Raw genomic sequence first — 15708 nt, 5'->3', positions numbered from 1 at the left:
GCCTGATGGACAGATGGAGAAGTAATAACAAGCCAGCATCCTGAACAACATCATAGAATTGAGCCTGATGAGGAGAAAATTTGTGTCCACCTGGGTGTTGTGTTGTGGGAGGAACTGTTATTATATGGGCTACGGCTGTATTTTGCCCTGCAGCCAAAAACAAGTAATGATTTTTTTTTATTTTATTTTTTCCTCTCATAGTTAGGATTTAAAGGTCCTGTGTGTAGGATTTAGAAAGATCTATTGGCAGAAATGTTTTTTTAATGTGTTTCTTTTTATGTGTGATCACCTGAAACTAGAAATTGTTGTGTTTTGATACCTGTGAGACTGCCCTGTTGTTTCTACAGTAGCCCAGAACGAACAAACCAAACACTGGCTCTAGTGAGCGTCTTTTATGTTTCTTAGTATCCACCGTAGGGGAGGATGAAACAAGGGGTGTTCAGCTGGTTGCAATCTGCACTAAATCCCACACACTTAACCTTTGAGCAAAACTTTGAAAGTTATGTGTTGTGCTTGTTGCTCACTCTTATTATTTATCAGAAAAAAAATATTGCATGTGAGTCATATCACATTTCTAAAGAAGAGTCAATTGTAATTCTCTTTAACCAGTGCAACTTTGCCAGTGGCATGATCATGCATAACATCTGTAATATTGTATCTTATAACTGATACACCCACAAATCTTGTTGCCTTCAAAAACACACGTTACAGTCGATATTATCAGACCTCACAACAGCACACGTCTGCTGAAATTCATTCGACCTAATGTGACCTTTCCTGTCTTTGCTTTTGCTGCTTCTGAGTTTAAATCAACCTTTGCAAACACCTGCACTCGCTCTCTCCCCCACATTTCTTGTCTCCCTCCATCCCTCCCTCCCTTCCACTGTCCTCCAACAAGACAGCCGGCACACTGTGGGCAGCTGTGGTTGCAGGTGTGGCGGTAAAGCAAAAGATGGCAATAGTTTTCTGTGCTGTCAGAGGGCTCTGCCACATCCAGTCCTCTGCCTGCCTTCACACGCTCTGCCTGCCACAAGCTGTGTGTTAGACCGCCTGAAACGGGAACAAACATCTGCCTCATTCACTGCTAATGTGACATTATAAAAAAAACACAACATATATTGTAAATAGATCTGTCCTTTCTCTGTTTCCTAGGTAACTGAAACAAGGACGGGCCCTCTCGGCTGCAGTAACTATGACAGCTTGGATTCAGTTAGCTCAGTCTTGGTGCACAGCCCGGAAAATAAGATCCACCTAAAAGGTAAGGCATGACAACACACACACACACACACACACATGCATTCTCTCACGTATATTCATCTTAAATTCATGGGCACATTCACAGAGAGTCACAGCCCCGAAGAAAAGGTCCACTGAAGGGATAGGATTTTTTTTTTTAGCACACACACACACACACTTGAACACACACAGTGTTGCCACCTCAATCCACCACCCTGCCAAGCCTCTCACCTCCTGTGTGTAGTAGTTGGCCGGGATGACCCTTTACTTTACGCTGCAGTAGTTTATATGTCTGTTCTGCCTGACTGGCTCTCAGTCTCATGGGGAATCTGTTATCTTACCAGGCTATAGATGGACTCTGTCTGGCCACGCTGACCCCAACCTAACCCCTCCAACTACACCTGGAACACTCAGTACACACGTAAAGCTCAAGTGGTGATCTATTGACTAGCCTTCTTTTTTGATAAAACTGAAACAAATTATTTCGATGGGGATAGCAGTGGAATAAGAAACCTCTCTTACACATTCCACCATGCTGCAAAAAGAGCTCTGGGTAATGTTCTTGGCTTAATAACCTCATTAACTTTGTAATTAATTGTGTAAATCAGTTTAATGTGCACTATAATGTGTTGCAGCAGTACATACTATTTTAGAGCACTAACTATAGCTTCTGTATTTATTTTGAGGCAAACAAGCCATTGTCAAAATGTCAGCCTCCAGTTAAATACCTCATCTCTGCATCTCAAGAGTAAATATCTGTTGACAAAGTGATATTTTTTTAATTCACAGCTGGGATACAATTATAAAAGACCACTATTACTATTATTAGTCAAAAGAAATGTATCACCTCGCCAGGGGTCAAATCTTCAGTTAGAAAACACATCCACATACCTAAACAACTGAATATGATGATTACCACTTTAGTTATGTTTTGTATTTGACGTCACATGAATACGTTAGTAATAAAATAACTCAGAATTTAGTTTTGGTAACACAGTGGACATGAACAGCAGTCGCCTGAATGAAAGTCCTGTGCTTGTTTAACCCAACCATCATTCCCAGTGACTTCAACTCGCATGACTTCCTCCTTTGTTGCCATAATAACTACTACAGCCACCAGAGGTCGCTGCCAAACTAGAAACGTAAACATGAGTCATGATAATCTGCTTTCACAGTCAGTCTATGTGTTCATTTTTCTGATGTGGACAGGCTGCAGGTAGACGCTATGTGTAGTGTATAAATGAGGTTGATAAGGTTACAAGTGTGAAGACTATTTAAGGTTTATGTGAGGAGCCGCCATTAGAAGGGTAAATTCTAAATGCCAATGGCCAATTTTGGAGATCTGGGAAATGAGGCTATGCCTGCACAAATAGCATCTGAGTTATTCTGCCATAACAGTGTCAGCAGTTGTTTGGCTCCTTATGAAACAGCCCTTATGTAAATATCACATGTGAAATTTGCCTTTTTACGTACATGTGAAAATCACAATTCACATGTAAACTAAACTTTTAATATGTGAAAAGAAAATAAAGCCACATGCGAGCTGGATGATTGAAGTAATTGGCTTTTTTCACATATGCATGAAATTTACCACATATGAAATTTACATTTTCTCATATGAATTACACACATTCATATGTCATTGGCTTTTTTCATATGTAGATTAGAATTTCCACACATAGAAATAAAACACAGCACATGAAATTGCCTGAAAATACTTCTTCATACACTTCTCAAAATTAGTTAGGGATATTTTAGTGTTTCACTTGATTGTCTGTAACATATCTGAACTTTTATTTTGTGTTTTGTGAATGTTTTTGGTCCCCAAAAATAATAATGGAAATAGAATAATGTCACATGCGGACTGGGCATTTTCACAAATGACTGGCTTTTTTCACAAATAAATGATTCTTAAAGGAATAGTTCACTCTAGAACGAAATTCAGTCATTATCGACTCACCCTCATGCTGATGAGAAGTCCGGTGTAGTTTGTTTAAGCACATGAAATCAGTCAATGTAGATCTTTCTCTTCCGATTGAAATGGCACCCCAGTAGTTCAGCGTGCGACCCATGCACAGAGACCCTGCTCTCACTGCAGAGGCCCAGGATTTGAGGCTCTTCCCGGTCCGAGCACACACCCGTCACGGACTGGTATGGGCCCTGTCACGGAGGAACAGGGCGTTTTAAGAGGCTGCATCTGTATATAATTCAAGCAGATCCAATTTTCAGAAGGCAAGTGATTGATGTTTCGTGAAAACACTAGTCCAGCTGAGTCAAGAAAGTAGCACACTTGTTAATATTTTACATGCGTACCATTGATGACATGATTCAAACCGACTGCGTTTTTATGTTCCTCCTGAATTAGAAATCGACACATTGCATGTGGAGGAAAGGAAACTGACACAAAATCTTGAGGAGAGCGAGTGAGCCGCACACACACAGCTGTTGTGTTCACTGCTCATGGCTGGCACATGTGCCAAGATGAAGCAGGACGGGTTCAATGAACGGTGAACACTACACATCCAGTGCATTTTGGGGTCAGTTTAACACTGAGGTGAACAAACCTGCCTTATTTAACAGATTTTCATATTTAATATACTGGTGGGATGTATGATCCCAATTCTCTGCGAAGATTATGCTTCTGCTCTGTACACACCTGCCTGGAACTTAAAAAGAAAAGGGATTTTTTTTGTTGGCAGACTGCAGCAGTGCATGTTCTTTTGTTTGCGCTGGTCCACATCTCTAATGATGGTGATCCTGATGTGGGTATTTTATGAACATTCTACCTGCTGGATAAGATGTGAGACTGAAAAATATTAAACTGATACCATATCAAATATTAGAAGCTAGCTATTGTACTTTTCTAGGATTGAATATCCTGTGGCAGCCCCTCAGGAGGGGATTGACAGGGGTGTTATTTGAGGTAATGGGGATTATAGAAAAAATCCAATCAATGTTTTAAACTTTTAAATTGATATGGATAAATGAATCCAGTTTCTTACATATTTAAACCTTATGTTTCGAATGAGTTATGAATTGTTGAACTTTCCTCATGAATTCTTGTGAACTCTGCATGTCCTCCCCCACATTCTAAGTGGGTTGAGAACCCCTGACATGAAGCCTTGTTTCCGCTGAGCAGTCTGCATCAGTTCAGTTCAGTTTGTTACGCATTGGAAAGGTTATTTTTCCATTTCCATTATTAAAAGTTGTGGATGGTACCAAAATAACCTTTCCATACAGTCCTGTTTTTCCGACACCCTTCTGTTGAGGTACCTACCGCACTGATCCAACACTAAAAGGTGGAGTTAAAACACTGCAGCCCACTGATTGGTTAGTCTGAACAACCAGAGTCATCTCGCCCACTGCACTCTGAAGTAGGATTTCACTCCCTGCTTTTTCAGCAGTCTTCTTTCTCGCTGCCTGCCACCTTTTTTCAGGTAAAGCTTGTTCCCTTGCTGTAATAAACAACTACACGCATGTGCTGTGTGTAGAGATTGTGTGGTTGAGCAAAAGAGAGAGTCGGATTGTAAGGAGTGAGTGGTCGTGCAAGAATGAGTGAGCGGCGATGAATGCGAGCAGAGCAGAGGGGGAAAAAGGTTATCAGTTTGTATATGTCGGTCGGGCAGTAATGTAGCCTACAGATCAATTAATAAATGCAGCAGCTTATTAAGAGTTAAGAACAGTCTCCCCTGTTGTTTCCTAAATGCTGGTGAAAGTGGTAACCCCGAACCTCCCGCCTACATTTAAGAGTACTGTCTGTTGTGGAAACGCAAAGCAGATCTGTCATTTAGGTACAGTTGCCATCGTTATAGTACCCTTTGAACCCTACCAAGTTAGGTAGGGTTCAAAGGGTACTATAACGATGGCAACTGTACCTTCAAAGGGTACTATACAATGGGACCTGTACCTAAATGTCAAATCTGCTTTGCCCTACCAAGTTAGGTAGGGTTCAAAAGGTATTAAAACGAAAGTACTGCAGTGGAAATGCAACCTAAGTCACTGAGGATTTTAAAGTGAGCCATTGCTTGCTTGATAGTGTTTTCCACCAGCATACTGCTCTAAATCTTAATGCAGTTATTTTCAATAATGCAGCACACCCCCTGCTGTTTTCATAGATAGTCAATTATAAAGTTCCCCTTTAGATGACTTGTTATTTTCTATGCACAATGAAAGAGAATGAGTTAAATGAGACATCTGAGGAGACTTAAAGTCGACGCAGCTGGGGACACATTTACTTACGAGATGACAGAACAAGTGTTTCTCCGTAGATGACCTCAGATAAATATGACTTGTGACTTGTGTAAAGTTCTGTCATGAGTTTAAGGATAGAAGAAGCTGACATAATGGTGCAGCAACAGCACACCCACCTTATTATTTCCTGACTTTGTAGTCTTGTTACATCCGGCTTAGCCTATAGCACTGATTTTACCTTATTTTCTGTTTTTTGATGTACCAGTTTTAAGAAGGTCACTTGAAAATCAAACAGTGCCCCACAGGGTTGTTTTCCTGTGTTTTGTGGGGCTCTCATGGATTGCTTATGCTCACTACCTTATTTCCATTTTTCTTTTTGACGAACCAGAAAAAAATACTTCTGAGGAGTGAAGCACTACAGGTGTTAATAATTCAGTAGCAGATACTACTTCTACTTCTGAAATGATGATCACAACTTCTGCCCTGGATGATCACAAGATCTTTTTGGGCACATAAGCACATACTGTAACAGAACGGCCTTGTGGGCAGACTTTCTAATAGACAAAAAGATTAAAAGAGCGAAACAGAAAAGAGAATATCAAAACACCATTATCCTCGCGGACCATCGGGCCTTGTCCTTTCCTTTAGGAGCTATCATATAAGGAAAAATCACTTGCGCTGATCTGTAACCTTTTCTAAAAAGGAGACAAACGGGGACCAAACTTTCTCGTCACTTAAGGTTGTCCTTGAGACTGTACCAAATCCCAGGTGTAAGGTATCAGACATTTCATTGAGTCACTGCTTCACAGTGGGTACTTCAGATGTCTCAGAGTATAATTTGCCTTCCCATTGTAAGGCCAAAGGCAGTAGTGTTGTTGGAATGCATTCAGTGCGCCTGTGCTTCTCAAATGATGAGTATTATCAGCATGGGATCTGGCTGCAGTGTGCATCTAACAACATAAAAAACAAAAAAGCCTGGTTTCAGAACAGCAACGCTATGTATAACCTTGAATTTGATTAGATGTTGTAAAGCATTCTTCTAACATATATAAATGCATTTTAGACTGTTGCTTCACACACGTACCTTTAGATACTCCCAGAACAAATTCCCATGATTACTTCATGATTCCCATGAAGGGCGATTTAAAGCACCCGGAAACAATTCATGTCTGTGACTAAATAAGCAACAACATTAACTCTGCACTGATGACATGTTTATATTAATATGTGTATTGTCCAGTGTGCAGCCCGCTCTCAATCCCCATCTGTCAAATACATTAGCCTGGTCAGTAGCATACGCTTCAAAGTTTGACGCTGTAGTTACCCCTTTCTGAAAATGCCCCCCCCCCCAGTGCATCATTTGTTTATTACATTATGTAGTTATTATTATTATTTAAAACCAAACCAGAATGTTTTCCTAAACGTAATCCACTATTGCCCCAAACTGCAATGTTTTCACAAGGTTAATAACAGTCAAAAGGTCATAATACAGTATGTCAAAATATGTGAACTGTTTGTCAGCAGCTTTATTTTGAAAGTATGTAACCAGACATTGCATATTTATTATTGCTAGCTTGACCACAGAGCCCTTCTTTTGCAAAACTGACGCAAGAGGAGTAGGTATAGTGTTGTAGCTTAGGACCACTGACCAAGTTGGCGTATTTGACGAGTTGGGAGTGAAAACATGTTGGTAATGTGACAGGTGTCACTTTTAGAGATGGACCCACATAGACTTGTCGCACTTTGCTAAACCCTTTGGCTCTATTTTATAGTTTGGTTCAGTTTCACAGCTCTCATCAACCTTGTTCCAACAGAAGGCAGCTGCTTTAAGCTCTAACAGAACCCACTACCCCACTCTACACTACGGAATGACAATGGGCCACATGCGAGAACATTTTTGTATTTTTATCCTAATTCATTTTATTTTTTAATCTCTCTCAACAGCACAAACTAAATTGCTCATTTCAGCTCAATGATACGTCCTATTTATGAGGAGATGTGTGTGCATATAAGATTTAAATAAGGGCATAATCCACGCCCCAAAAATGACCAAGAGGTGTGAAAGGAAGAGTAAAAGGAAGAATTTCTCACTCCGGAGTCCACTGTGTCAGTAGTGGTTTTAGAGGACCCGACATAATTAATAGCACATGCCATGTGTAATCAGAGCAGGGCTGTCCTCTGATTCTTCCAGTTTGTTCTGATTGTTGCATGGAAATACCCGGTATTGGTATTTAAAGTATTTAAAGAAAATTAGTTTAGATGTTTCATTTATCAGGTCCAGTTCTCAAGAAGTTTTATTTGTGGAAAGATTTCTCTTTGCTGAAATTGAATTAACCCTTAAATGCACCTTAAATGTCAATTTTGGAGCTCCCCTCTTCCCAGATAATAGTGATTATCAGATAGTGGTGTGAGTAGGGAAAGAGCATCTCACTTAATATTCCTTCTATTTACTAATTGTGTAATGTATGATGTCTCGGTTGTATGTTGATTTTTTAATGGAATTAGAAAAAGTGCAACCACAGCACTGCACAAGGGTAAACTCCTTTTCTAATTCCAACCAATTAGCCTGATGAGCTCCGTTTAAAAAGGATTTCAGAACTCTTATCTTGGCAGCTCCATCAACAAAAATTAGGTCATGTTAGTTGTTTCTGGCTTTCGTAGCACTAAATTACGTCTTTATTTAAGTGCCTTCGGTCTTAATTAATGATTACCTTCGGTACAGATAAGAATGAGATATTTTGAAACAGGTTTCTCTGTGGGGAGATATTGTCAAATATATCTGTAAAATGTTTGCCTCCATTAAAACTGTCCACTAATTTGTCCATCAATCCAATTCCTGCATGTAAAGTTCTTCACTGTAATAGGATGAACAACTCTATCTTTGCAGCCCCTTTGTGTTTGAACCTTTGCACAACTGAAAAATCATAGGAGGAAAAAAAACAGTATCAGAGTTAAAGGAAAGAGAAGTGTTGCATCATTTTGTGGTGATACGGTACAAACTCCAAAGCTCAGCGCTGTACATTCTCTAGGCAAGTCAAAAAAAATCTCTTTGTATTTTCTATTCCCGAATGCTTCAAGGCTCCACTGTTCTTACTCTTTCTGATTTCTGACTCTGATTGCATGCCTGTGTGTGCTTGCGAGTGTACGTCATGTACCTTTGCCTCTGCCTGAGTGTTTAGGTCTGTGTGCACATGTGCCTTTGTGAAATGAAGACCACTGCTTTGGTGCCAGCAGTGGCCATCCTTCTATTATCATTAATGGTTGTCAAAAATAGCCTTGACTCAGAGCAACGCTTTGAAGGGGAGGAGCGGAATTTCTTATTATTTTCATTGAATATCTTTCCAAGCCTTTTAGCCTTCAAAATTAAACCCATTGGGTTATTAGTTGTGCAGCTCTATTGTGTATATGAATGTGTGTGCAAGTGTGGGTGGTGTAGTTGAGTGCATCAATAACACATCAAGATTCCAGGGACGGCAAGTCCAATAAGAACACATGCAGAAGTGTGTGAGGAGACACATATGCAGACACCAGTGCATCAATTGAGTTGAGCAGCTCTGTTGTTTACATAATTTTAAAAAAGCAAAGAAAGTAATCCTGCTCTCAACAGAATGTTCAGTCTGGACGGAATTTGATAGAGGATGCCCTAACTACATCCTAAGCAAAGTTTAGGATTGTTGTTCATAGAAATACATAGTCAGAGAATAACATTTCTGTGCCCTACATATGAGTCATCCCAGAATCAGAGGAACAGCTTGGCTACTTCTGACGGAAGGTTCAATAAGTGATTTCATCCTCTGGAAATGAGTGAGAACAAAAATAAGTAGGTCCCTTAGTCACCAGAACCATCTTTTGAAGGTCCTCAGTCAACCCTCAGATTAAAACTGGCCTTGTTCAAGCCAAACTGTGTAATAGACCCACCAGTCCACTGTGACTCGGTCACGTTTGACCTAGACTACATGTGCAAACAAAAATGAAATGTCCACTTATTTTCAAAATAAAGGCACCAAAACCACTTGGTAAGGTTTATGAAAAGATCAAGGTTTCACTTAGTCATCACTGACTAGTTAAAGTCCTATAAATAAAGCACCTCACCTCCAACACACACTTTCTGGCTCTTTATGCCCACTCCATTGTTCCTGCCATCATCTACTGCTGGTAGTGCATTTTTTGTGCCTAGGTGAGGCAAACCATCACCCTCACATGCCTCTAGTGGATCAGCAGGTCTATTACACATTTGGGCGTGAGATTTGGCTGTAAGAATACTGCTAGGGAATTCCCAGTGTTTATCTTTTCAAAGATTTGATTGATTTTTTGGTTAAGTTATTATACAGGAAAGATATTATTTTCATGGGTTTGCTAACAAGGCAACTTGTTTGAAAGTAATATTACAGCAGAATAAACATTACTATCCATATGATATAGAATTTTTAAACCCTGCAATAAGGTAAGCTGCTGTTAACTTCCTCAAAACTGCAAAAGTAAAAAAAAACAATACTAAAAATACAGTTATAATAGGTACAGGCTAATCTTTTCTGACATTTTATGGTTTTATTCAACATTAATGATGGGTTATGTTTTAGATTATGTTAGTTGTGTCTGCCTCAATAGTCTGTCCCCAGAACCAGCAGCTTTCAGCACCTATGCACAAAGCATTTGCTTTACCTCTGTACCTCCACAGGTTGATAATGGGTTAGTTGCTGCTTTGTGAGATATCAGTATAAACCAAATAAGAAAACACTGGGTTAACGTCCATCAAGGTTTATAGCCTGGCTTCCTTCCTTGTTGGACTTTACACACATTTTTTCTTTGCAAATATGAATTATTTACATTTTAGGTGCTCTGTTTTTTGGTGTCAAAGGAAGTGGTTTCGGTATTCTGAATATCCTGCATGAAAGTTGGATACACTACATGCCCATCCAAGACCCCCTACCTTTACTTTCCACAGTGCGGAATTGACCAAAAACAATATAAAAGAGCGGCCACAGATATCAAGCTAGAAACAGTAAGCTTTATTTCACTTGTGGCTAGAAGGAACAGAACCCACTTTGCAAGTCCACCAGACCTTGGCCATCCTCCTGTACTGTCAGCTACACAAATACCACTTCAGTCCTCTTCTGATACCTCCAGGAGTACTGATGCAGTCAGTTCATTTGTGTCAGGATCCTGCCCCCAAGACAGTTTGTAACAACCACAACCATTTGATAACTTGGCTGTAACTATGTGCCCCATTCCCCCCATTCGATTCCCCATGCACCTTGAAAGCCTGTAGCGCTTTCATAACCCCAGCCATATATATAGGGAAAAATTCTTGAATTTGTCCACTGACTCTACGGACTTGCTCAAGCTTTCCATAGCCCTTGTCCATCATTTATAATGTACTCATTATAGTCATAATGTCCTCAGTATATTTTAATTTTGACCACACAGCCTCTGCATAGAATCAACAGGTTTCATAGAAAACCTGTGCAGTTGCCCTGAGAAAGGATGACTGTTCTCAGTTGATCTTAACCTGAACCATAACACAAACCCCTCTATACAAAAGCCTGTCGAAGGAAATTAAACCCTCTCCAAAGGCCAGTTAAAAAAAAACTGTGTGTAGCGAATATGGTCATAGTCACTTTAATTTTTAACAACAAGCAAACCTTCTTGCTCTATACTATCCTAGTCTGTTCACGATCCCAGTTACTACACCTTGAGTCAATAATGGATGTCCTTGGGACACAATATAGGCTGCAAGTCGTTTGTCGAATGAAATGACATATGCCGATATCCACAGTGAAACTTACTGATGGCTGATGACATTGTTTTTTGTGGGAGGGTCAGTGGAGGGGTCACTATGTTTTTTCCATATACTGTATGAGGCAGTGTGTCCCCTCTCCCCACTGGTGAGCTGTGTACCAGTGTAGTCACCCCCACTTCCTCTGACAGCAATCTCCCACTGCCTCATGCAACCGAGAAAACTCTCTCCTGTCACCAGTGAAGGGAGTCAGACCAACTCTCACATCCCTGCTGGTCTATCTAACATACTGTACATCCCTTTGCCAATTTTAAGTGTCCATGCCACATGTAAAAGTAAGCTAATGCAAGCCAAGAAAATGCAGTAAAGTAAAATCAGTATCATTTGAGGGGACGCACTACTTTTCTGCACTCCCTGGGAGAGGGATGCCTCTAAAGCACAATGTTACAATAGTAACAGAGCTTCATACCTTGAAGCTGAAGGCCACTGACCAAGCTGCCGTATTTGACAAGTTGGGAGTGAGAATGTGTTGTCAAAGTAGGTATCGTATTGGAAGGATTGTATAATGCAGGCACAAAAATGTATCTGCAGGCGCTGCTTTAAATGACACCATTGCCCATTGACAGATGCTCGGTGGCCTTCGCAGAGGGACTGCAGGAAAACCTCTAACAGATCCTCCCCCACAGCACCCCAAATGCTTCTTTAGAACTCTGCTGGAATTCCATCAATAGTATGAGCAGGGCCTCGGGACAGATGCTGTACGACACTTACGAGCTCCTGCAGGCTGAGGGGTCTGTCAAGTGCCTCCCTCTGCTCAGGCCTAACTCTGGGCAGTCAATGAAACAAATTCTCAGCACACCACCTGTCACTGTATAACATGGCTTATAAATCATTTGCCAAATTCTTTATCGGTGCCTCCTCTGACATCACAGGCCTCAATAACAATCTCAAATGTAAAGGTTGTATAAAGGGAGGATGAGATATAGAGGGGCAGTGGAAGACTGCCAGATGAAACTTCATCCTTTGAAAAAGTCCTTGTGACTATGTAGGCATTTTGCCCTTTTAAGTCAAATGCCTGTAGGATCTAATTCACTTTGCAGGCCCTTATCTATTCCCAACTTTACTGAGCTGCATTTTGCATACACCCACCATGTAGTTGAATCTTTGTGAAAGACAACACAAAACTATCACAAAAGAGCACAAAACAGCTGAAGAAAACAGGAACCTAGCTGAAGAAAATGTGCATTTCAGTCTTTTTTGATAAGTCTGCAGAAAATTCAAGTGACAGTCAGATGGGAACATCACAAGTTATAAAGAAAAAGAAGGCAGCTATAAAGATAAGCATGAAGAGAGACATAGAGAGCGTGTCATTCAGCAACATCTGTGCCAGCCCATGTACTGTATTGTATACTTAAGCTGGGTCGTTGCCAAAGCCTGAGGCTCTCGAGAGCAGTAGCACCGTCCAAGGGTACACTACACCATTTCCTCTACAGCCAAGAGTGCATTCCAGTGTAGTGGACCAAGCACTTACTACAGCAAAGGCTCAGAGAGAACATACACACTCTCGGACACATACTGATAACAGAGGGGTGGTAATCATCGGGGAGGCTTAAGAGCGTCAAATTGCCCAAAATGGAAAGTGTGGTCTCTGCTGGAGACTGAAAGATAGAAAGAGAGGGAACCATGGGTCTGCTATTTCTGGTCTACTGGTGTGATCTAAATCTACGGCTGGATGGAAGCAAAGCGCTATGGGTAATGACCCTAAAAGCCCCCATCAGAAGATGACACCCACAAGTTTTTTCTTTTCCTGAAACTCATGGTGGGGACTGCAAAACAGGTGCCTGAAGTGAAAACCTTTTTTTTTTTTTATCACTGTTGTCAGCCATAACACAAATTACATAGTTTTCTCTTTTTCCTGTTTCTTCAGTCATTGACATCTCCTGTCATTTCAGATACCTGCCACTTCCCACCTGCCATGTAGTTTGTTCCCGCAAATCCCATTCAGCTGGTCCCCTCACCCACCAGCAAACCTGTTTCCTGTTCTCTCATTATCTCCCCTGGATTTGTACCAGCTCTGTTTCCCTGGATATATCCAGTCTTAGTGTTCCAGCTTTAGTTCCTGTTTCTTCTTTTCATTTATGTTATTTATAGATGTAAAGGGACACTACATTAACAAATACAGAGGCAGAGACATACAATACATAGAAATAGAGGGGAGAAAAGATTTTCAATCAGAAGGAACGTAAGACAACGAGACAAAACAAATCAAAAAAGAAGAAAACTAATTACAATAATTATAATAGTAATAATAATAATATGCAAGCAAGCTACTGTTGCCAAGAGTGGTTATGCAGAGCAAATGTATGAATGTGTATGCGTATGTGTATTTATAACTGATAGAAAAGAGACAGAAGAGAGACTGAAGACAGAGCAAATAACCAAATAAGTAATATCAACCTTGGAGTTGGCACCTCGGGGCACCACCCATGGGGCCACAATGGGTATTAGGGCACTGGCAGAGGCGGATTTCTTCAGGCCGTGTCCAGACCCGTAGGAGGCCTGTTGTAGATACCTATGGCCCCTTCCTGAGCCTGCCCCCATGCTGTGGGTGCCAGCCAATTGAGCTGAGTGGGCGAGCTGTGTCGGGGTCGGGAGATATTAACATATTAACAGGTTTTGAATCAAGTGAACTGTCTCTGTGCTGTCTATTTACTGGCATTGGCTGGATTATTTGGTGAAACTTGGTAGGTAATTTGAGGGGGGACGAGGGGAGATGCCGTCCCCCTTGTTAGAAAAATTACCGAAGTTTATATACAATACTACATTTCAGTTTTTTTTTTTTTTTGATGAGATGAGCCATTTTGTTTGTTGTGTTTATGTGGCTGTGGTGTGTATACATGTGTTTGACTAAATGCTCGAGATGGACCCCAGGTATAGCCAATGCTTATGCTGGCACTAATGAGGATCCAGTTATAACAAATATTACAAAAAGGCAAAGGGTTTGAGCAAGTGTGTTAATCTTAAGCAATTGTGTGATTTGTGTGTGACTGCCCGGCTGTTACAGCCTGTTCCCAGTTCCGCCTGCCGGCCCCTTGCCCTAGCTGACTGATCACCTGTCAATGTTTACTAAGTAAACGATTGATTACTTCTAACTTCTCTGTCTCTTGAGTCCGCCTCTATGTGTTCGGAACCATTACATTATGGAGGATTGATGATTGATTAATTCATTGAGTGAAGTCTCTCTCCACAGAGCAGTATGTAATGACACCAATGTTAGATTAATTATAATTATTAATCAAACTGAAATTCAAAGGAAGGTAGCAAACTGGAGGCTTCATAATGAGTGACTCAAAGTTTTCCCCTTCTTAATCATTAGTCCCTTTTATCTACAGCATTTTGTGTGGTATTCAGAGTGAAGGTTTATGAGCATGTAGCAATCATGACCCTTTTCATAACATCAAATATCTAATAAAAACCAAAAAAAGAAAAATGAACACTTGAACATACTGTACATCAGCATGACAAGAAGGACCTAAAATGACACAACTTTGGAAAAAGAGGTGTACTTTGAGTTTTTAGTGTGGTCAATACCTCATCTGCTAACACGGAGGGAAAGATGTTTATAGGGTTACCATTTTCACCCAGTGATGAGCTCACTGGTTGCCGAAAAAGGCTTTCATTTTAACTTCCATTCAAATCTCGAGGATGTGATTCATTTTATTTATTTCCTCTTTCAGACTAATGTGTATGCGACAATTCCAAAAGAGTCATGTTGAAGGACTCTTAAGTAAACCTGCGAATCAATACCACCTTCACGACTTTCATACAGACATAATTACATAGATGGGGCTTATGTGGCTTCATATTACATGAAATGCCAAATAAGGGTTAATATTCATCCTAGACACATGGTATGACATGTTGAAGTGGTGTTTTTATTCATTCTGGATCAGCAGATGTGAGTCACAAGATGAAAAAGATGAGCATTTTGCTGAATACTAATGCGCTGCTGCAATAATGTTGTGTGTCAAAGGTGAAAAGCAGCAAGGTGAGCAGAGGAGGAGTGATAAGTGTTCCACTCTGCCTGACGAACATGTTGAATAACCTGTTCTCATTTTTGCTCTCCACTTCTATTATATTCCTTATAAAAATCTACCAAGTGGTAAACGGAACAGATTTTCTCTTCTTTTTTTCTCTGATATAAACAAATATTGATTATTGTAAAACCACATATATATACATACCAGATTATACATAGAAATGAAGACAATGTTAATGTCAAGTTGTATTCTGCCGACACAGATGTAGCAGCAGCAACAGATAATCGTGGGTGGGGGGAACAAAGAGAACAATTAAGGGAATCAGTTGAGAGATAGTATTGAAAATCAGTAGTTTCTTAGCATAAGGTCTACTTAATGGAATTTTTACAAGAAAGCTCTGGAAAATTTCTGGCAAGTGGGCCTCATGGTCAGAATTTTTCTAAACAGTGTTTAGACAATAATGCAAGTTAACTCATATTGACTTAAAAGGTGACTGATGTTTTG

General features: G+C 40.4%; 1 protein-coding gene across 1 annotated transcript in view; it reads left to right on the top strand.

The window, feature by feature from the left end:
- brinp2 (bone morphogenetic protein/retinoic acid inducible neural-specific 2) overlaps window positions 1–15708 on the top strand; it is a 257324-nt gene that overhangs the window by 169444 nt on the left and 72172 nt on the right. Inside the window, exon 5 of the mRNA XM_073490443.1 lies at window positions 1153–1258. Coding sequence (XP_073346544.1) covers window positions 1153–1258 — 106 coding nt within the window. The remainder of the gene's footprint in view (window positions 1–1152; window positions 1259–15708) is intronic.

The sequence above is a fragment of the Pagrus major genome, chromosome 21 (assembly GCF_040436345.1).
Source record: "Pagrus major chromosome 21, Pma_NU_1.0".
Taxonomy (NCBI): domain Eukaryota; kingdom Metazoa; phylum Chordata; class Actinopteri; order Spariformes; family Sparidae; genus Pagrus; species Pagrus major.
The sequence above is the reverse complement of the archived record's forward strand: the minus strand, read 5'-3'. Positions and strand labels throughout refer to the sequence as shown.